Source organism: Myotis yumanensis, unplaced genomic scaffold (assembly GCF_028538775.1).
Source record: "Myotis yumanensis isolate MYYU_CA2020_CCGP unplaced genomic scaffold, mMyoYum1.0.hap1 SCAF_16, whole genome shotgun sequence".
Taxonomy (NCBI): domain Eukaryota; kingdom Metazoa; phylum Chordata; class Mammalia; order Chiroptera; family Vespertilionidae; genus Myotis; species Myotis yumanensis.
The window spans coordinates 27,240,921-27,263,353 of NW_027223767.1; the positions used below are offsets into that span (position 1 = coordinate 27,240,921).

At 46.7% G+C, this 22,433-nt stretch overlaps 1 protein-coding gene across 1 annotated transcript in view; it reads left to right on the plus strand.

The window, feature by feature from the left end:
• Positions 1 to 521: 521 nt before the first annotated feature.
• Positions 522 to 22,433, plus strand: part of ANKFN1 (ankyrin repeat and fibronectin type III domain containing 1) — a 286,284-nt gene continuing 264,372 nt past the window's right edge. Inside the window, exon 1 of the mRNA XM_070394069.1 lies at positions 522 to 604. Within this exon, the coding sequence (XP_070250170.1) occupies positions 584 to 604 (21 nt within the window). The 5' untranslated portion in view covers positions 522 to 583. The remainder of the gene's footprint in view (positions 605 to 22,433) is intronic.

The window sequence follows — 22,433 nt, forward strand, 5'->3', positions numbered from 1 at the left end:
TCTCCCCGCCAGACCCCACCAGACTTCTAGGAAAGAGGCAGCTCTTCAACCAATCCAGTAGCCAAAACAGTCCAGTCCAAAGCTTCCATTAAGCATCCCAGTTAATTAATTGCTTATCTGATGAATGCACAGCCTCCACCAAAGGAGGCTGAGACACACTGCGTTCAACCTACCCCTCTTCTCCCTGTCTCTGTCCTTCCCTCTCTTCTCTGAGATACAGATGCGAATCCCACTCCTTAAAGGGGCACAACTCAAATCTGCTCACAGCACCATCACCCAAAAACATCCTCCCTCCCCACCAGGCATTTCTGAAGACCTTCGTTTTCACCATTTCTCTCTTTGAAAGTGATTTCTTTGTCCGGAGCATGTGTGCGGCACTTCCCCTCCCTCTGCTCTGGACCCTGCACTGCAATTTGGCCATTCCTGGAGCCAGGCCATGGGAGAGGCGGCCATTCTTAGCCTCCCTGGACAAAGCCAGGGTTCCCTTGGCAACGAGAACTGTGTGGAGGTTGGGAGTAGGGGGTTTCCTTCTACCCCCCAGGCTCTCTTTCAGCTGAAGAGCTCCGACCCCCGGGGCTCTCTCATGGAGGCGACTCCAACCAGGGTAGGAAAACAATTCTGAACCTCAGTTCTTGGTGTTTGGAGCCAATTGTCTTGCAGGCAACTGGCAGGGAAATGTGGGGAGAATGGGAGAGGGAACCCGGGCTACAGCTGGGGAGCATCCCGGCTCGGGCGGAGGGAAAGCCTGTTTCGTTTCTGCACCGGGCAAGTCTTGATCCTGGTAGTTTGGGGCTGAAAAGTGTATCTTTATCTTTGGGGAAGTGGGAGACTGGGAAAGATGGAAGGAAAGAGGTTTCTAGAGGCAAGTTATTACCTTGTTTTCTGGTTTCTTTAATATCCTTGACTTTTTCTGTAAATACAAGGAAATTGGGAATTGCTTGCTTCCAGGCTAATGTCAACTCTTGATTAATATTTCTGCTCCTGCACTTGCCCAGTGGTTCTCTCTCTTTCTCTCTCTTTCTCTCTCTTCCCCCCTTCTTCCTCTCCTCCCCTCATTCTCACTCTCCTTCCCTTTCACTCTTTTTGGACTTTATTGTTGTGATGATGGAGAAGAAAGATTTATAAAGCCTGGAGTGAAGTTTTCTTGTCGGAGGTCATCTCTGAATGCTGAGCCAGGATTAGGCACAGCTGGGACGGACTGACATGTCCTACTGGTTGTGCATGTACTTGAATCCCTATCACTCACCCAGAAGACTTCCAATGTGCCTTTGGTTGATGGAGGGAATGTTTATTATTTATTTTTTAAAATATATTTTATTGATTTTTTACAGAGAGGAAGGGAGAGGGATAGAGAGTTAGAAACATCAATGAGAGAGAAACATCGATCAGCTGCCTCCTGCACACCTCCTACTGGGGATGTGCCCGCAACCAAGGTACATGCCCTTGACCGGAATCAAACCTGGGACCCTCGAGTCCGCAGGCCGACACTTTTTCCGCTGAGCCAAACCGGTTAGGGCGGAATGTTTATTATTGATCGAGTTAGTAGTAATCAGCAGTTTCTACAGTAATGCAGAAGTGGAACATGGACCTCTGGGCAGAGGGTTGGGTGGGACATACTGAGTGGTAGAAATAATTCAGCTCTTTCATTTCACCCCAGGACTTCAGAGTAAGTGAGAACCATGCTGTGAAGGCTTCTGAAAGAGACCTTCCCCTTAAGGTTTTTTTAAAATATGTTTTTATTGATTTCAGAGAGGAAGGGAGAGGGAGAAAGAGATAGAAACATCAATGATGAGAGAGAATCATCAACTAACTGCCTCCTGCACACACCCCAATGGGGACTGAGCCGGAAACTCAGGCATGTGCCCTGACTGGGAATTGAACTGTGATCTCCTGGTTCATAGGTCAACGCTCAACCACTGAGCCATGCCAGCAGGGCAGTTTAAGGTCTTTAAAGGAAGCAGAGATAAATGAAAGAAGTCAGAGCAGCACCATTCCTCCCTCTCTCTCTCTCTCTCTCTCTCTCTCTCTCTCTTTCTCTCTTTCTCTCTCTCTCAAAAAAGTTATGCTTAGGGTGAGACCTAAGCATAACTGTTGGAGAAGTCTCTGAGAAGGTTCTTGAAGGCTCTGTTTAAAGTTAAACTGATTACTGCACTAAATACCTATCAATCAATATTTCAATGCCAAAAATATATGAATTATAATAATTTTCATTCTGTACTCATTGGGGACAGGGAATCTACTAGTTTCATTGTAGTACCCCAGGTTCTAACCAGTTACTGGACCATGTACATCTGGGCACCCAATCAATGTTTGTGGAATTAAATTGATTCTTGGATGAGCAGCCTGGGGTGTATTGGCTGTTTATTATTTGCAGCATGGAGTGTAGAGCTGGAACCAGTCTTGTTATCAGGAGACTTGGGCTCTAGGCTGGGCTGTGACATTCATTAGCAGTGGGACCTTGGCCAAGCCATTTCAGTTCTCTGACCCTCTGTTTCTCAATCATTAAGTGACATGACAGGGTTTGGATGAGAATAGTGTTTCTCCACCCAAAGTATTTAGATGAAATCTTGTTCATATTGCCCTCAAGTCTCAGGAGAAGAGGATTGGGGGACTGGAAGGGGGTGCAGTCTGGTCAAGAACAGCCCTGCAGAGGATTATGGTACAGACAGTGGAGGAAATGGAGCAGGAAGTTGCTCAGAGATTAGAGGCTGGAAAACTCAGGATCCCAGATGACCTCTCACCTTCAGAGTTGTGAGCCTACTCTTTCCCAGTTTAGTACCACCTCTCCCATATTGGGTGCTTTCTAAGGATGAGACCACGTAATACCCTGATTTCTTCCGATATAGGCAAGCAAGCTGTCCTTCCTTCAGGGGAACCAGGGGACAAGACTTCTCAGGGCTGGTAGATGTGAGTCACAACCCTCAGAGTGCTGAACAACTGCTCTAAACCGGTCACACTCTGTTGTCTGATTCTAGTATATTCTTTCATTTATTCAACAATCAACAGATAGTTATTGAAAGCCTACCAAGTCAGGCGCCATCTACCAATGAGCAAGACAAGTTCTTTGCCCTCACGATTTAAAAGGAAATAATAAGGGGGTGGGGCTGGGCAAGACAGATAAACATAACTATTGCCGAGTGTGATAGGTGCTACAAAGAAGCAATGTGAGGAGATGATGAGTGATGGGTGGGTGGTGTGTTTTGTTTTTTGGGGGGTTTTTGGGGGGGTTTTTTGGATAGCAGTGGTCAGGAAATTTCCCTTTGAAGAGGTGATATTTAGGTTGAGACATCAATTAAGTGAGGGAATGAGTCATTCTGATACTGAGAGAAGAGTATTCCAGGCTGCAGAACCACAAGTTCATAGATCTTGACCTGGAGGTTGGCTTGACATGTTTAAGGCAAAGCAAGGTACCTGGGGCTGGAACCAGGTAGGTGGAGCTGAGGGAGGTCAGCAGGACTGAGAGATTCTCTTGGGAGGAGCGATTCTGGTGGAAAAACACAGCAAGTGACCTCAGGCTCCTGGGAACCAGAGAGGAGCCCTGGTCACCTAGGGACGGCAGAAAAGGGAGAGGATGGGGGCTCTGGCCAAAGGGGCATGGATGGGGAGAAAGGGGACACTAATTCTTTGCCCTCAGCTATTCCTAGAACTGAGGTGAGGAGGAAATGCAAGGGCTCAGGGAGCAGGCCGATGTAGCAGCTTTATCTGACCAACTCGGCTTGATGTGCAAGGGTCTGTCTGGGAGACGTCTGTCAGGGGGCAGCCCGACCCCATCACCTTATACCCCCGATGACCATCACCAGCACACCGAGAAACAGTGCTTCCTTTTTCTCAGACACCACAGCTCACATTCTTATGGGCCTTCCTGGAGGCTCCTCCTTCCTCTCTCAGGACTTTAGGAGTGATGGTTCTCTCAGCACTATGGACGGTGTCTTGCTAGGGACTATTTCTTGGCCTGGCACTCAGGAAGGCCACAGATTATCTTCATTCTCTTTGATCTCTAAGTTTCCACTGGTGCACTTAAGTAGATCCTTCTACTAAGAGTCTACTGCTATAAACCCACCGATGCATTCAAGCCCAACACGGAATCATTTACCTACTTCAAGATTTTAATCTTGTGTTTGAGGGTGCATTTATAGGCGTAACCCTATAGGTCCAAAAGCCATGGTGGCTTCACTTGATTGGACGTGAGGAATCCGAGCTTGAGCTCTATCCTTAGGGGTTCCTCTGGGCTCCCGGATTCAGACTTCAGTTTGTTGCTGTAAGCAGTGGAAACTGGTTACACAGTTCTTCAACTCCAGGTAATATAAATACAGTACCATGTATTTCTTGGCACTCTTAACTTTCCAACCAGCCTACACAGAGAACTCCCCAGCTTTTTTGGAATGCTGAATAATTCACCAGACCCATCGGCCATGGTGTTTCAGGGCTCGGGCGGCTCCTCCCACTGATCCAATGAGCAGATGTGCTAATTTTTTCACTTGCTCAAAATGCTTCAGCCATTGGAATGAACACCATGGACTCGGGGGTTGGATCAGCCATGCAGTGTCCTCACACCCTTACTAATTCACAGACCAAGCAACTCCCCCCGTCCCCCCCCCCGCCCCCCCGCCCGCCGCATACACCTCAAGGGTTACTTTGCCTAATTCCTAGAAGCATCTTAATAACTGTGCTATCAAGTAGCATGATAGCTCAATTTCAACATGGGCCTGCCCTCCTCACCCAAGACCTTTTAGAAAAGAAAGAGAAGAAAGTAAACTTGCTTAGGCTCCATCAACTGTTCCCTTCCCTATGTCTTCTTCCCCATTGGTGCTTAGATGACCTTACCAGTGGTTCTCAACCTTCCTAATGCCGCGACCCTTTAATACAGTTCCTCATGTTGTGGTGACCCCCAACCATAAAATTATTTTCGTTGCTACTTCATAACTGTAATTTTGCTACTATTATGAATCGGAATGTAAATATCTGATATGCAGGATGTATTTTCAGGGGTCGCGACCCACAGGTTGAGAACCGCTGCGACCATGACAGAAATGGTAGATGAAACCCAGCAAATCCAAAACACTGCTGGTTGGCAACAGAGCTAGTAGTCTTCATTAAGCCACTGGGGCCCGGGCAAAGTGGAACCTGAAGCGCCTACCTTCCTGGTGCTTACCATTGAAATGGGAACTCCTTGCCATGAATAGAGGAAGCCCATTCAAGGGGGTAAAGACAGATAACTAAACATGTGGAGGGGATGGGAATGTTAGAGAAGGAGTCTGTGCTAAAAGTAAATGATTTTTTACAAGTGTGGTTAACTTTACTGAGACTTAAAATTATAAAACACAGCATGCGTTTTTCCCCTTAAAATAAAAGCTTTGATAGAGTCGTATCTGCCATGCATTAAAGGAAAAAGACAGTCTCTGAGAAAGCTTTTGAAATTATGACCATATTTCAAGTATGATAATCATCAGGAATATTTGATGCGATCAGAAGTCAACTGATGTGCAATCACTTTATTTTTCTAATTTTTTTTAACATATATTTTTATTGATTTCAGAGAGGAAGAGGGAGCGAGAGATAGAAACATCAATGATGAGAGAGGATCATTGATTGGCTGCCTCCTGCACACCCCACACGGAGGATGGAGCCCAAAACCTGGGCATGTGCCCTGACGGGGAATCAAACCGTGATCTCCTGATTCATAGGTCAACACTCAACTACTGAGTCACACCGGCTGGGCTGCAATCGCTTTATTTAGATCAACTTTGTCATTTGCGTCCCCCTGTTAAAAAGACTTGTTTATAGACAGTATCTATCTACCATCACCTCGCAACAGTCCAGGCCCCAAAAAAAGAAAAAGAGAAAAAGATATAGGCCAATTTTGTTGAATTCTGTCTAGTGTGATAGTTTTCCTGTCTCCCAAGTGAAAGCAGTCATTCATTTTGTGTTTAATCTATAGCCAGAAAAATGGGATTCGATGCTAAGTATGACATTTTGTGCTGTGTTTAGCTGGGATTAGGACCAGCTGATTGACTGAACCAGCTTAAGAGGGTGCCCTTATGAATCAGCCTTTCCGACGTAATGGCCTAATATTCATAATTTAGACCCGGGCATCTATCACTCAGCCCCGACCCGTCTCGAGTTCGCTGTTTGTTTCAGCGTATCACAGTGGGCCCGAGCAGATGGCGCCTCTGCAAGTTCTCACCATTTCTCCAGCAACTCTTAAATAACTGTGAGATTTATGGCATTATCTTTGTCCAGCCGGCACGCATTCCCCCAGATATAATTTTGTTCCCGTTTTATGTGATGTTGACAAGTGGTAACTGCTGGGTGTTTCTGTGCGAAGTGGTTAAAGCTAGCAGCGCGTGAGAGCATCCCTGGGAGCGAGGGCTCCCTAACCTCCCTCTTTCCAAGATACACACATTAATGAGACTTGAGCACCAGTAGTTACTGTTTTCCTTGAACGTTGTCAGTCTCGCAGTCTGATGAAGAGCTTTCGAATTTGGGGTTTGGGTTGTGTTTTTGTTTGCCTCCTGGAAAGGTGGAAGCGCAGAGAGAAATCAGAGGACGCCTGTCCACTTCTCTGCCTGTTGTCGGAGCAGGGATGGTGATGGAAGTAAAATTTCACGATTTCGGGATAGAAACTGAGGAGGTGGGGAGGAGTAATGAGAGGCTTTGGCCAGGGGAGGTGGGGGCGGGGCGGGAGGGGAGGGGCGAGCCATCTGGTGTTAATCTCCTGCTGTGTGTTTTCAGGGCAAAGTAGTCAGGGTACTTTGTCAAGGTACAGTCTGCTTTTGCAGACACAGATGGAGCAAAAAAGGAGATTAATACATGTGGTTCTAACCACCTTTCATATCTTTACAGCTAAACATTATTTATAGAAATCAATTAGTCCTCTGTCTCTGCAATTTTATTATGAGGCTCTGTCCAAGTTTCTGGCAAGCTCTTTAAGAGGATGATTGATGGTAAACTTTCAGAATGAATAAAAAATGAGCCCTCCCCTAGGAATTGGGGCAGTGGAGAAAAAGGTAAATGATAAAAATTACAAACTCTGCAAGTCGCTGGGAAACTAATGTAGGATCAGTGTGGTCCTTGTTACACTATTTTTCCTTGTCGATTTATCTCTCCCTCTTTCTCTCTCTCTTTCTTTCGTTCGCACAAGTAGCTGCCAGGCAAGTGAAGGTTCATTCATTTGCCAGGCTAGTCAATGCCACTTTGGTTTGATTACTGATGCTCCTGTGAGATAAAGGATCCCAGGAAAACATGGGACTGAGCTCTCGTGTTTTGTCTACTGGAAAATTTCATAAGCGATGGGAGCTGCTGATGGGCCTCCGCTCAGTAAGTGTAGGAACCAAGTCATGGTGAGTGTAAAATCCCATCGCAGTGAATTCCGTAGCAGATGCATATTGATTTATTCTGAAATTTCGGCCTTGGTGTTGTGCTGCCAAAGCTCACATCCTCAGGCTTAGGCATGAGACAGGTACGCTGCCTGGGAAGCGAGGAAGGATTGAACTGTCAAATACAGTTCTAAACCCAGGAGGGGCAGGAGACGTGGTGCATTATCCTCCTTCTACCTGCAGCTCCCGGCACCTTGGGGTGGGAGGTTGTCATTCTGTCTCATTGGCTGTTTTGAGAGGATAAGAGGGTCCTTTTGGCCTCTGATAGCTGAGCTGTTAGTGGTGGCAAAGGGCAAATGGAATTAGAGCAGCGGTTCTCAACCTGTGGGTGGAAACCCCTCTGGGGGTCCAACGACCCTTTCACAGGGGTCGCCTAAGACCATCAGAAAACACATATATAATTACATATTGTTTTTGTGATTAATCACTATGCTTTAATTAGGTTCAATTTGTAACAATGAAAATACATCCTGCATATCAGATATTTACATTGTGATTCATAACAGTAGCAAAATTACAGTTATGAAGTAGCAACAAAAATAATTTTATGGTTGGGGGTCACTACAACATGAGGAACTGTATTAAAAGGTCGCGGCATTAGGAAGGTTGAGAACCACTGAATTAGAGGGATTCATGTGCCACTTGAAGGTGGAAAGGATGCTGAGGGACTTAGGGAAGGTTTCTCAGCCTCAGTGTTCATCTGTGTAGAGTGAGAGCTGCAGTGGTAGCCTCCTCTGACGTTTGCTGTGAGGATGAAATGATATCAGGCCTGAAGTGTGTCACATCGTGTAAACACAACAAACCCCCTTGGTGGCCTTGTCAGGATGAAGAGGATTCGAGAGGACTTTTCTCATTTCCTTAAGGTTCGGTGTTCAATACAGAGCATGTTCTTATTTGTTACCCGCGAACTGTATTTGACATGAACCTTTGCACACAGTAGGTCCTAAGTATACATATTATGATTTAAAATTCCTTACGTTTAGATGGAGTTTTCCATTCAATGGGAGCTGCTGATCTGAATGTATATAGGCTCAGTTTAATAATATAGGAAATGTCTAATTTATAAATGTTCGATAATTCCTCACATTACAGAGATCATCTTCTAGCTTCTAGCCTGATGAAATCCCCTAACACAAACCAGACACATAGTATGTGTTTAGGAAACATTTATGGAAGGATTGTGTAAAACCAACCTAGGAGAATAAAAGAGAACTAAGCAAGGAAAGGGTTTTAAATAAAAAGTTTATTAACTTGTACATGTTCACAGGAAAAAAGTTCCATGAACTGAATTAGGAGAATAATCACTTGCCAACAATAGAAAACATGTCTTCCTGAGTTAAGATAACACAATTTATTAGAAGATTTGGGGCCAGTTCTCAGAATCCAGGAGAATGCTAGGCAACCCTGCTTGCAAAACAGCTGGATTCGGCCAGCAACACGGTTCCCTGTTGCTGACACTGGTTAGCGGCCTCATTGTTCAGCACCAGGAATGAGCTTCTATCAATATTTTCATATGAGCTCCACTCTTAAGAGTCAAAGTCCAAGACCAGCAGCTTGGTTCAGTGGTTGAGCGTTGATCTATGAACCAGGAGGTCATGGGTCGATTCCCGGTCAGGGTACATGCCCAGGTTGCAGGCTCAATCCCCAGTAGGGGGCGTGCGAGGCAGTCCATCAATGATCTTCTCTCATCATTGATGTTTCTATCTCTTTCTCCCTCTCCCTTCCTCTCTGAAGTCAATAAAAAAATATATTTTTAAAAGAGTCACAGTCCCAGGAGAGAGTCCAATTGGCCTAACTTGGGGCACAGGTCCACCCCACCCTCAGGTGTAGAGGTGTGGGGGTCATATTTGCAGACCCATCAAGAGGACATAAAATGAGGAGAGGTCGTTCTAACAGAAATCAGGATGCTGCAACAGATGGCAGGCAATCAATGTTCCCATGGTACACTTACATCTAGATATAATAATGCATGTTGTGTTAGTTTCTTAGGGTTGCCATAACAGAGTACTGTAGACTGAATGGCTCCAACAGAACTGTATTGTCTCACAGTTCAGGAGGCTAGAAGTCCAAGGTGAAGGTGCTGGCAGGTTCCTGCTGGGGGCCTGAGGGAAGGATCCATCCCAGTTCTCTCTCCTTGGTTTGTAGATTGGCCGTGTTCTCTCTGTATCTTCATGTTGTCTTCTCTCTGCACATGCCTGTGTCCAAATTTCCTCCTCTTATAAGGACACCCATCATCTTGGATTAGGGCCCACCCTAGTGACCTCATTTTCATTTAATTTCCTCTTTAAAGCCCCTGTCACTGAATACAGTTACACTCTAAAGTACAGGGGATGCTCAGCCTGTGTGGCTCAGTGGTTGAGCATCAACCTATGAACAGGAAGTCCTGGTTCAATGCCCCATCAGGGCACATGCCCAGGTTGTTGGCTCGATCCCCAGTGTGGGGCGTGCAGAAGGCAGCTGATCAATAATTCTCTCTCATTATTGATGTTTCTATCTTTCTCTCCCTCTCTGAAATCAATAAAAGTATATTCTAAAAAACAAAGTATGGTGGTTAGGGAGTTAGAATTTCAACACATAAATTTGGTGAGATGGGGTGACACAATGCAGCTCAAAACACTAATTTATTGAATTAAGCAAATGAAAGGATATATTAATGGACAAAGACCCGTTGTGTCTATAGCATTTTTTAGTGAAAATTTAATTATATTTGGCAAACTCTGCAGAGATTTTTGATGTTCCAAATTTGCTGCTTCACCTCATCAGAACAGAGATTAATGAGTTTTCTCCCCTCCATTATTTCTCTTTCAAAAACATATTTGATCCTCAACTATAGAGTTGTTCTTGGGAACTACTGTAATATCATACATATTTCTCTGGGAAAAAAATTAAAAGCAATAACAATAAAGCTTTCTATATTAAAAAAATAAATTAAAATAAAAACACATTTGAATTTTGACTAAACAAGAATGGGCAACCACTTTGTGTTAGAGATGCCAATTTTGCCTATAAAATTTGTCAGAGATTTTTTTCTAAGAGCAGAGCCAAGTAGAAATGACTCAATATTACCTCCACTACACATACGGGTTTTCTCTTTGACTCTGGCCACTGTTTAGACCTGACACTATCCAACCTTGAGCAATACACAAAGTAAATAATATTCATGTAGTGATGTAGCAAGCCCTGGCTGGCTCCTCGCCTATTTAACTGGCTTCCTGAAACGCTCAGCTCCCAGGGTTTCTGGTCCTATGAGTCACATTTTCTCAACACACACACACATTTGTGGTCTCCTTCCCTGACCAGTGTCCACTCTTGCTAGACGCATCCTCCGTACCTATGTTTCCTTGGAAAGATGTATCCACTGATGGAGGAACTAAGAGGAGGTTTGTTCCTGAAGGTTTAGAGGTAGTTTATGCTATTTACATCTTTGTAGGGGTGTGAGGAACTGCAGTGCCAGGAGGCCTGGATATCCACGGGACTTTGTCCAGCTTGCTTTGCCTAATAGTGCTTCCCTGCCTTCGCTTTCTAATGCCTGCAACTATGAGTCCACTGGACTTAGGAGACAAGCCAAACAAATAAATAAGCTGGAGAAGAAATCATCTGGAAATTTAAAACAGCCTTTGTTGATTATTCGTTACTCAGTGTACATAGGCCTAATGTGATGATTTGTGGGGCGTATATATCTCGGGGGGTGTGTGTTGGGGTTTGTGCACATAAACACATAATCTTCAACAGCAGTAGCTGGCAGGACTGGCGTGAAAATATTCCTCCACGTGTATTAATTAGGAAGATATTGGACTCCAAGCCTTCTCATGGTCCGTCCCCCACCAACTTCGTTTTGTTCCCCTTCGCTGTGGCTACATGCCACTCACCTTGCTTCCTCACCCTTCTGCACCTTGCTTCTGCTGCTCCCTCTGCCTGGAGAGACCTCCCTGTGCCTCACCCCCTTCTAGACCCTGATAATGTCTAAACATGTTTTGCATCTCAGCCCAGACGGCAGATCCTCTGGAAATCCCTCCCTGTCCACTTCTCTGCTTCTTGGTCTCAGTCAAATGACCCTCCTCAACATCCCACAGTGCCTTGTCCATCTACAACTGTGTCAGTTCTGATGCTCTATCATCATTCATAATTCATCGTCTGTTTGTCTGTTTCTACCCAAACTGTGAGCTCCTTGGGGGTGGAGACTATACCCCTCTTATTCTCCAGCCCCTTGCACAATCCTTGGCGCATGATAAATATTTAATGGCTGGATGAATGAATGAATGAATGAATGAATTGATTGATTGATTGAAATGAAAAAAAATAAACAGCTGGAGGCAGAGCTTTCTTAATATGTACAATCTGGAAGTTTTGGAAGCCTCTTTATCTAAAAGCAGTACCAAAGTCCCTTAAATATGGACAGATGCCCCCTAGATTCCAAGTTGAAAATGGTCTATGATCCCCAAGTTATTCTTGGGGCCAGATATTATTATAAAGTATAGCCCATTTCTCAGGATAATGCATCAATTGGTTTTTTCAATAAAAATCTGTTCTGTCAGTTAAAAATACTCAGTGGAGGTAACTATTGCACAAGCCACAGTGGAAAATAAAATTCAGTGCAGACTGCCAAAATTATAGCCTGCTAAGAAGAAATGGGCAATATACATAATATGTTCATTATTATGGTGCAGTGAAAAGTACACTGGAAGTAGAGCCAAAAGGCATAGGTTCAAACCTGGTCCTCACCGTTTGCTAGTTGGGTGGCACTGGGCAGTTCATGCTGTAAAGCTCACCTAACTTGATGGTCATCAAATGAAATGGAGCTCACTCAAGCTGCCTTATGAACTTTAAGTGCCGTACCAGTATGGTGGGATGAAAATATATATTCCTTGAGGACCTACTATATGCCCGTCTTTCCATTTATTTATTTGTTTTTCTATTTTTATTGATTTTAGAGAGGAAGGGAGAGGGAGCAAGAGATAGAAACATCAATGATGAGAGAGGATCATCAATCAGCTGCCTCCTGCACGCCCCACACTGGGAATCGAGCCTGAAACCTGGGCATGTACCCTGACCGGAAATCAAACCATGACCTCCTGATTCATAGGTCAACGCTCAACCACTGAGCCACCACTGCCAGGCTGTCTTTCCATGTAAGCATATTAAGATTAATAAACCCAAAGGCAGATTTCCCCCAAAGTCACCCAGTATCTGCTTTTGTCTATTCCATCCCATTATTATTCTCAAATGTATGCTTTTACTAGTACAAATATCTTTTAGAAAATATTTCAAAATTCCCCAGAGAGTGAGTATTCCATGTCATTGTCACTGCTGTTATATGAACGGTTATTCTGTATTATATAGACTGCTGTTATATAGACCACTCGCTATGAGATAGGATGATGTTGCTTATACCTCATCGCCTTGTCAAGTGAGTAGATTTGCCAAAAAGATACAAATGAGTGTTGTCTGGGTAACGTGTTCTACATGCCCGAACTCTTCAGAGCCCTGCTGGGATCTACACAGCAGCCATGCCCGCAGTCAGCCCATGCCCTTTTGTTGCCTTTGAATCAGCTGTGCGGGACGCTTGGCGTCACGGAGCCCAAACATTCAGATGTTGGACTCATTTTTTTTCATCTTCATATGGGTATCTGGCACTCGGAGAAACAGCTAACTTCAGCCTGGAATACAGCATCCAAGGATTGTTTAAACATGGGATTAGCCTGGGCTTTCTCGGGGGAAATGTTCTTTTCAACATCACTTTCTACAGCAGTGATCTGATCCTGTTTATGAACAACATTGTCAGTATTGTTAATAACAACCAGAATTCCTTCTCCTCTGTCGTAATGACACTCATCCCTCCACCCCACCCCCATTGCCCTAATTCACGATTCCTAATTCTGCTTTGGAATTCACTAACCCTTTGCCTGTCTCTGCCTTCCCCATGCCCATCTGCCCAGCACACTCTCACAATCCTGTCCATGCAGGCTGTCCATGGGAAAATGTGAGAGGTTTCCTTTTGCCTCCACAATAGTTTCCATATATTAGGTCTCCCAGAATCTGATGAATAGTATGGAGGGAAAAAGCACAAGAGAAAAAGTCAGGTGGTCTTTGTTCTGGTTCCCGTGGTGCTTGGATGGAGCCCTGAGTAGGAGGGAGCCCTGAGATCTAGGAAGAGTTCCCTTGATTGTGAAGTGATTGGACAAGATCAGCGATGCCGGATGAGTGGCATCCGGGCACCATTTCTTTCCTGCAGTGCCCTCAGAACTCATTTTTTATTAATTCTGGGCTTTTCTCTCTGAGCACTAATGAGCTGCACAATCATGCATGCAGTCACTCCCAGGCGACCAGAATTCACCCTGGAAATCAAAGCCCTTTGACCCCCTGGTTGGGTTGATCTCTGAGATTGCTCTCTGCTCTTACGTTCCATAGTTCTACAATTTTCTTTCCATTTTACGTGTCTACTGCTCCCAACGCAGAGCCCACACTGTGGCCAACAGCATTTTAAACATTTCCTTCAAATGCATTTGGAACATTTTAAGCCACTGAAATGCCCTTTCACGTCACAATCTTCAATCAAAAATCCTACCCATCCTACAAAACTCAAGTGAGCTCCACTCTCCCGTGAAACCTTTGCCAGCAACCCCAGCTGGAAGTGATCATGCCCTCCACTCTCAAATCCCCATGATAGCTTTTCATTCAATTATAAGAATATATTGAGAACAAACTCTATCCCACCCTTCTGACCTTTTGGACTGCTGTCTTGAATGATATTTGTAGAGATCTCAGCCCTCTCCTACACCATAAACTCCTGTAATTTAAAAACAGACAACTTGTGTTCAAATTCTAGTTCTAGTTAGGTGTCGTGAGTCCATACACAAGTCATTGAATCTAATTCCTGCCTCCACGGTGTACCAGCAACTAATACAGTACCTGGCACACCCTGGAAAATCAATAATTATTTAACAGAAGGAAGAAAGGAAGAAACAGATATTTAGGGAGAAATCTATAAAGACCAAATGAGCTTAGTGAATTGAATGAGCTTAGAATTAAATGAGAATATACACACACACACACACAAACATATACACACATAACATTATATATATACAGTGTAACAAGAGGGAAGTGTGCTGGGTGGCTCGTGGGGAAGATTTTCTCACTCTTGAGAGAGTCGCTGCCTATTTTTCCAATGACTGGGCTGGATGTGACTTGGGTTGAGGAGCAGAGAGACGTGAGGTCGACCAGCCAGCCCTGGAGCTCTTGCTCCCTGTTTCATGACATGATAAATTGCTTATTTTTTCAAGCTCATTTGAGTCAAGGTTTTTAATTACTTCCAGCTGAAAATAGTCTAACGAAAACCAATACCATCACATATTCAGATTTACTCATTCATGAAAGCAAAAGCACTGAGAGCCCACTGGGCAAGGTGTTTGGGGAACAGCTATGAGAACGTGGAATCAGCAGCCACCCTCATAGAGCCTGGAGGACCGAAGGGAATGCGCCATTCTCCAAAGGTCTGCCCTTGGAGTTCTGCCCGGTTCCGTAATGGTAGCACCATCTTCCAGCTGAACTGCTTGTAAACCTCGGAGTCATCTCATACTCCTCTCCATTTTACAATGTTTATTCAGCCTTTCACCAGGTGCAGTTGGCCATACCCTCAAAATCTATTTGGCCCTCACTGGTTTGGCTCAGTGGATAAAGCATCAGCCTGCGGACTGAAGGGTCCCAGGTTCAATTCTGGTCAAGGGGTTGTGGGCTCAATTCCCAGTAGGGGGCATGCAGGAGGTAGTCAATCATGATTCTCTCTCATCATTGATGTTTCTATCTTCCTCTCCTTCTCCCTCTCCCTTCCTCTTTGAAATCAATAAAAATATATTTTAAAAAAATCTATCCAGAGTTACTCCACCTCACGTGCTCTTCACTGTGACCCTCCTGGTGTGAACAGGTACATGGAGGTAGCAGACTGGAAACATTTGTGTCTAGAATTTTTGCTATGGAGAAAAAGAAATAGATGGTTACTTTGGGGGAATGGTGGTCTCAAGGGAGTCTTATTTGGTTTCAATTTTAATAGAGTAACAGCAGAGCCTGCTTGAAAATTATGGGGAATGACTCAGGAGAAAGGGGAGGGTGTGGAGATCCAGAGAGTGTGAACAAGCGATGGCTCCCTGAGAGAGAGGCGAGGGGACGACACCCGGAATCGGTCTGGTGGCCTGGCCTTGCATCAGAGGACGGCTGCGCTCTCCTTTGTAATAAAAGCAAAGCAGCAGAGGCAGAGTGTGGTTGGGAGGTTTGTGGACCCGGCAGGAGAGAAGAGTCTCCATTGGGAGTTTCCAATTTCTTTATGAAGGATAGGGGAGTGCCTCCACGGAGAGGGAGGAGGAAACGATGGGAGGCTGCGGGGTGAGCGGGAGATTTGAGGAGAGCAGAAAAGTGAAATAACCACTGACTAGAGAGGCAGAGCCAGCTTCCTGGACCCCCCTGGGGGCATTGCCAAGCCTTGTTGAGAGCTCCTCGTGGGGGCGACGATAACAAATTGATGGAGAGGGAAGCTGCCCTGTGGTCCCTGCTCTGGGCGTGAGTATGTGCCCTGTTGGCAGCCTCGGTGCCGAACCCTGAAGGTACTTATGCTGGGAGGCAGCCGGGGAGAGTAGGGCTGCTCCATGAGGCCATGCTTGGTCATTCTGATAGAGTCGGCTCATTGATTTTGGTCCGTCGATCTACTTGGAAGCTTAGACTGCAGGAACTGTGTGATCAGGCCTGTCTGAAAAACCCATGTAGATCAGCGCCAGCCATGCTGAGGAGATGAAACCCCCGTCTGGGTCCTGAGACTCTGGGATCTGTGCTCCTTCCTTGCTCCAAATTGAAAAACAAAAATGAAAGTATCTTTAAAAAATGATCTTGCAGGGCCAATACATTCATTCACCGAACACGTATGGACCTCCTGCTATGTTCCAAGTGTGGCCAAAGGTTCCACGAGGAGTAAGATGGGCTCCCTGTTCCTACAGGGCTACCTGCCCAGAGGTGGGAGAGATACCTAAGCAAATAATCACCAGTGCAAGTACAGGAGGAGGTGTAAGAGCTATGAGAACATAGAGCAGTGGTCAGCAAACCGTGGCTCACGAGCCACATGCGGCTCTTTGGCCCCTTGAGCGTGGCTCTTCCACAAAATACCACGTGCAGGCGCGCACATCCAGTGCGATTGAAGCTTCGTGGCCCATGCGCAGAAGTCGGTTTCGGCCTGGGCGAGTCTATTTTGAAGAAGTGGCCTTAGAAGAAGTGGGGGGTGTCGGTCGGGCGGGCGAGGGGAGATGCAGTGCAGGCAGGCCGCAGGATATGCAGCGCGGGGGAGGTACATTGTTTTGAGGTATGTTCACTGAGGTCAACCCCTTCCAACTCTCCCATCCACACTCGTCTATCTGAAACAAGTATGCAAGATGAGTGTGGATGGGAGAGTTGGAAGGGGTCGACCTCAGTGAACGTACCTCAATCAGATTGAGGACGTTTTTAGCAAAGGCCAGCTTAGGAGTACCCCAATTAACTTAATAACAATGTACCTACCTATATAGTTTAAGTTTAAAAAATTTGGCTCTCAAAAGAAATTTCAATCGTTGTACTGTTGATATTTGGCTCTGTTGACTAATGAGTTTGCCGACCACTGACATAGAGGATAAGAGACAAAGTCTGCAGGAGGCAGAGAAGGTGTGTGAGCTGGATGGGTCGTTGGGAACTGTAGGGCTTTGTATAAGGCCAGTCTTGCTGAAATGTCCTAAAACACCATCATGTCCCCATATGTATATTTCTAGCTACCTTGCACCACCACACACACATCCCTGTTTCCTCATGTTGATGCCACTTGCTCGAAATAGGGGTAGTTTCTCAGCTTATCTTCTGCAGTTGGAAGGGAGTAGAGAGCAGGGGGAGTTCCTGGGGACCAAGAGTTGTGAAACCCGAGAAAGATATTTTGAGGAGTAAGGAACTCAGGCCAAGCCCCTGAAGGAAGCAGGACTGTCACCAGGAAATGCACTTGAAGAGACATAACCTTGGGGGCTTCACTGTGAGGCCTCCTAGGAAGGGAGCAATACTCCAAGGCATTGCATTATGTCCTCCCCCCACCCCCCACCCCCCCACGCCCCCCTCCCGTGGCCTATGTCCTTGTTGCCGCCTTCATTGGAGATGAGGGACTAGAGTCAGAGAGACTGGAGTGAGGTTGTGATTGATGCCAGGGAAAGAGCAATGTGCAGACAGAATCCTGTCTCCAGCATTGCTGCGCCTGGTGGACGGGCCAGGAGCCTGATCGTCTCTCTGACCTAAGCAGCACGCACCCCCCAGTAGGCTCTCTGCAAGCCAACTGTCTCCAGCCAAGGATACAGCAGCAATGCAATGAGCAGCCGGGGGCGGTCCAGGAAGTTGTGTTGTTTATCCCCACACTAACCCTCCATTTGTGTGTAAATGAGTTGCATGATTCATTTTCCATAAACAGCGGGGTGAACAGCAGGGGAAAAAATCCAAAGGCTGGGGCCTGGCATTTCACTTTGTGGAAATGGCCAAGGAAAAGTTATTTTCTTCATTTTGGCATCTCTCTGAGAGGAGGCCAAGTCTCTGAAACAAGAGGTCGTCGGCAGCTGGGTCACATCACCCTGAAGCTGGGTCTTCACGTGGACCCATGAGGACTGTCCAGGCCCAGACACCAGCGCAGATGAGAAGACAGGAAACCACGGGGTAAACATGAGATTGAAATGCAAAGTTTGCCCAGACCAGCACTTGAGGAGGAAACTCCTAGGAAGGTCTCTGCCCTGGCTTGGCTATTTGTCACTCTTAGATTTCACCTCCTTGGTCAAGACCTTTCAGAATTTTACCCCTAGCATCCTTTTTCATTTATTATTACCAGGAACAGTAAGCTGCTGTAACATAGTGTCATATCAATTTATTTCTCATAGTTCTAGAGGCTGGGAAGTCCAAGATCAAGATTGTGGCAGATTAGGTGACGGGGGAGGACCCCCTTCCTGGTTCCCAGACAGCCAGCTTTTCGCTGTGTCCTCACCATGGCAGAAGGGGGACAGGATAACTCTCTGGGGTCTCTTTTATAAGGGCACTAATTCCATTCCTGAGGGCTCCACCCTCATGCCCTAATCACCAAACCCCAGCCTCAAAATACCATCTCAGTGGGTGTTAGGATTTAACATGGATTTGGAGGCAGACATGAATATTCAGTCTATAGCAATAGCAAAAACAAACATGACTCTGGTTTTAGTTGCATGCTTATGATGTTTTTGTCATATCCTGGTAGTTTAAATTGATTATCTATTTTGTCTTTTCTCTCCACTCTTCTGAAGCATAAGTGTTATTATCCTTACTGTACAAGTGCGAAAAACAGCTCTTCATGTGATGAAGTCCACTTAGCTGCTGATCACACCCTAAACATAGCAGAACTTGGTTTCAAAACCACATCTGTCTGATTAGAAAGAATGCATCCTGAGTAGACCACGCCATGCCATTCCTTCATTTACTCTTTAACTTTAGGGAGAAGGGTATACCCTCATCCTCTCCAAAACTCCTGGCACTTCTTTCCTCCCACCCTCTCACCCTCTCACTTATCTGATTCTTCATTAGCATCTTAATTATCAAGATGTGGTGCTGGAAGAATGGGGTCCAACAGATTCCAGACCAGCAGCAAACATGTGACAAACTCAGTCAGATGAGAAAGGCAGGGCTGTGGAGGCGCCGAGGTCAGTGCGAGGTCAGTGCTAGGAGGTGGCAGTGAGAAACAGGACAAGGTGGCTGCCAGCTCAGGGTCCCGAGGCCGAGCCCAGGATGAGGGACCAGGTTGCTGCCGAGAAATTGGAGACAGGAGCATGGAGCACATCTGTTGGGACAAATGGTTTGGCCGGGCGGCTCCATCTGGGGTTTCGGGAGAGTGTGTGCGAGGGATTACCTTCTCAGCTGGCCCCTGTCCCATGCTGTCTCAAAGGTATGACCCAACACCTAACACTACCGGCCCGGCAAGGCCCATGGCAGGAAATTGGCCATCACCAGGCCAACGGAGAGGGACAGCTCCTTCCCCGAGCGCTTTATAGCCTCTGTTGCCTGCAGCACACATTCAGCTCTTGGCCAGCACTAGTGGTGTGGTGGGATTTTAGTCCCTGCCACTGTGCGGAAAGGTCCCGAGGGGCAGAGGCTGCCTCATTGCGGTTTACATAGGCAGCATCTAGGCCGGAGCCTGTCCCGGAGCAAGAATCCCAATGACAAATGCTGATCAGCTTACTCCACCCATTTCCCTAAGCCTCCATCTGACCCCAAATAAAATCAGTGCAACGGGGGTCTTCACCAGAGCGGGCTGGGCAGTAGTCAATGTCTGATCAGCAGCTCTAAGAATCCAGCTTTAGACTAGTGTCCTCCCAGGTTAGTGCGCCTGTGGGTCTGCCCCCTGCTACCCAGACGTGCTCACCTACGAGCCCTCCCCACGGCTCCTGGACTCTGCCAGGCTGCCACCTGGCTCTTCCTCCTGCTCACTCCTGCCTTGGGCCTTTGACTTTCTTATTCCCAGATATTGACTGGGCTCACTTCCTCACCATTGTAAGTCTTTGCATAACAATTGCCTTGCCCATGAGGCTTTCTTTGGCCTTCCTACTACCCTACCTCGTACTGCACAGATCCCTGTCCTTCCCGGGTCTTTATAATCTCCCATAGAACTCAGCCCCTTCCAACTTGCCATGTACTTCACTCTCTCCTCTAGATTGTAGATCCCAGGAGGGCAAGGATCTTTGTCTGTTTTCCTTACTGCTAGGTCTCCAGCACCCGGGACAATGCCTAGGATAAAAGGTACTCAATAGATATTTGGTGAATGAATGAATATATAAGAATGACCTGGGCCCTGGCCAGTTTGGCTCACTGGTTAGAGTATCAACCATCGGACTGAAGGGTCACAGGTTCCATTTCGGTTAAGGGCACGTACCTCAGTTGTAGGCTTGATTCCAAGCCCCTAAGAGAGCCACGTGTGTTAGGCAACCAATCAATGTGTCCTCACATTGTTGTTTCTCTCTATGTATATCTCCCTCTCCCTTCCACTCTCTCTAAAAAAAAATCAAAGGAGAAAAATATCCTCGGGTGAGGATTAACCAAAAAAGAAATAAAAATAATAAAAAAGAATGACCCAGGGAATGTAGAAATACAGATATCTGGGACCCACTGCAGGTATTCTTATCCCAGATGTTAATGACCTACTGACATTCTCCAGCACCTGCCCCAAATGCTCCTTTTTCTACAAAGTAGACTCCTTCCTGCCTCCTTTCCCTTCTATACCTGAGTCCTGGGGAAGAGGAGGTGAGCGAGCCACCATGTCTCTGTGCCACCTTCCAGGTTCTCTGTGCCCGCCCTGCTCTCTGGCTCAAATGCTGCCTTCCAAGGATCCTTGGGGCAGCCTGACCTTTGGGCAGTGCATTGGCGGTGGGGGGACTGCATTCCTTTCCTACAGGCATGTCTCTTTGCCTTCCTGGTCCACAGTGACCACAGGCAGCGGTCCTTCAAAGGCTTGGATGCCCCTCAGCCCTCCAGGGACACTTGTCTGCAGAGCCTTCTGGCAGCTCAGCCAGGGGACACTGGAGCTGACGCCACTTGGAATCCCCAGCAGGTGCGCAGGGCAGTCACATTCTGGGACAGCAGGATTAGAGACGGGGAGGAGAGGCTGAGGTTGGCTTCCACGCTGCCTAAGGGAGTGATCTTGAGCCAATTGCTTGGGGCCTCTTCGGCTAGACCTCATGCCCTTGTGTGCGTCCCCCCTCCTTGGGAGTGTCTCTGTGCCCTTGGGATGGCCTCTGCCCTTCTCCCCATCATCTTCTGTGATTCATGGTGGCTTTCTGCCCTGTGGATCAGCTGTTCATTCCTATTAAGGGCCCTATAATTAGACGGAGCACAAGACCTGCCACCCCGGGCTTAGATTTTGCCCAAAGGAGCCTCCAGGGGTGTTCAAACCCCTCCCAAATCTATTCATTTATTCCCAAATCGGAGAACAAGGATTAACAAAGATTGATCTCCCCGGTTGACTGTCTCCTTCATCCTTCCCTGCCCCCAGACTGAACGTCCACATCTGAAAGCCACGCTTAACCCTGGGGATTTAGCAGGTGGCGGCAGGAGCGGGTTGTACTCGGGTCGAAATAAGTCTGTGAGACACATCAGCTCAAGTGGACCTTCTTTACTGTTATTATTAAGTGAGAGGGAGTTAGTTACCTCTCTGTGTGCCAGAGTTTCCTCTGCCAGGCCCTGGCAGCCCAGCCCACCTCTTAGGGGGAGAGTCATGACAGAAAGAAGAGCTGTATCGCATTCGTATTAAACAAGTATTTTCCAGTGTGCACATCCAGACTTCTTTCTACCATTGTTCTCTCAGGAAAGCTGAGGTCCCCTGCTGTCTGTAGGATTCTAGCTCCACAAAGAAAGATGTCAGAATAGGTGCTCCATCATTGCTTTGCCCTTCATCTTGTCATTTTAAGTCTGCGAAAGGTGCTAAAGATATGGCAGGGAAGGAACTTGGAGTTCTAGTCTAGTAAGTTTTAATTTTATAAGGAGGGAGTTTTAAAAAAAATACCTGGATATAACTTGCTGGGAGTGAAGACACTGCCACTCATGACTATTTGTACGTTTAAATTCCCTGCCCGAACTTTGTGGTGTCAAGAAGATCAGTGGCTATTAGTTGGGTGCTGTGCGGAGGTAGGTTGGTTTGTTTGGGGGACTCGCTGCACACATTGTCATGGGTCATCCTCAGGGACAGATAGCTCAGTCCGTGACGTCACAGAAAACCGGGCCAGTAGGCAAGGGCCAGAGCCCCACTGCACGCAACACCCTGTCACTGTCCACGTCCACCTTTCCCCACCCTCGGGCACCAGCTCCTACCTCCCTTCCCTCCTCCGGTCACTGGTCTCTGCCTGCTCCTGCTGCCCCAGCTGTAGAAGTTTCCAGCCCACGCTTTCAGTGATCAATCACCGGGGATCTCAGCTGCAGTGGGGCTGGAGCGGACAAACCAGCCTTTCTTTATGCCAACAGGGAATGCCTGGAATAACCAGACACACAACTCTGATTGATGCCGCC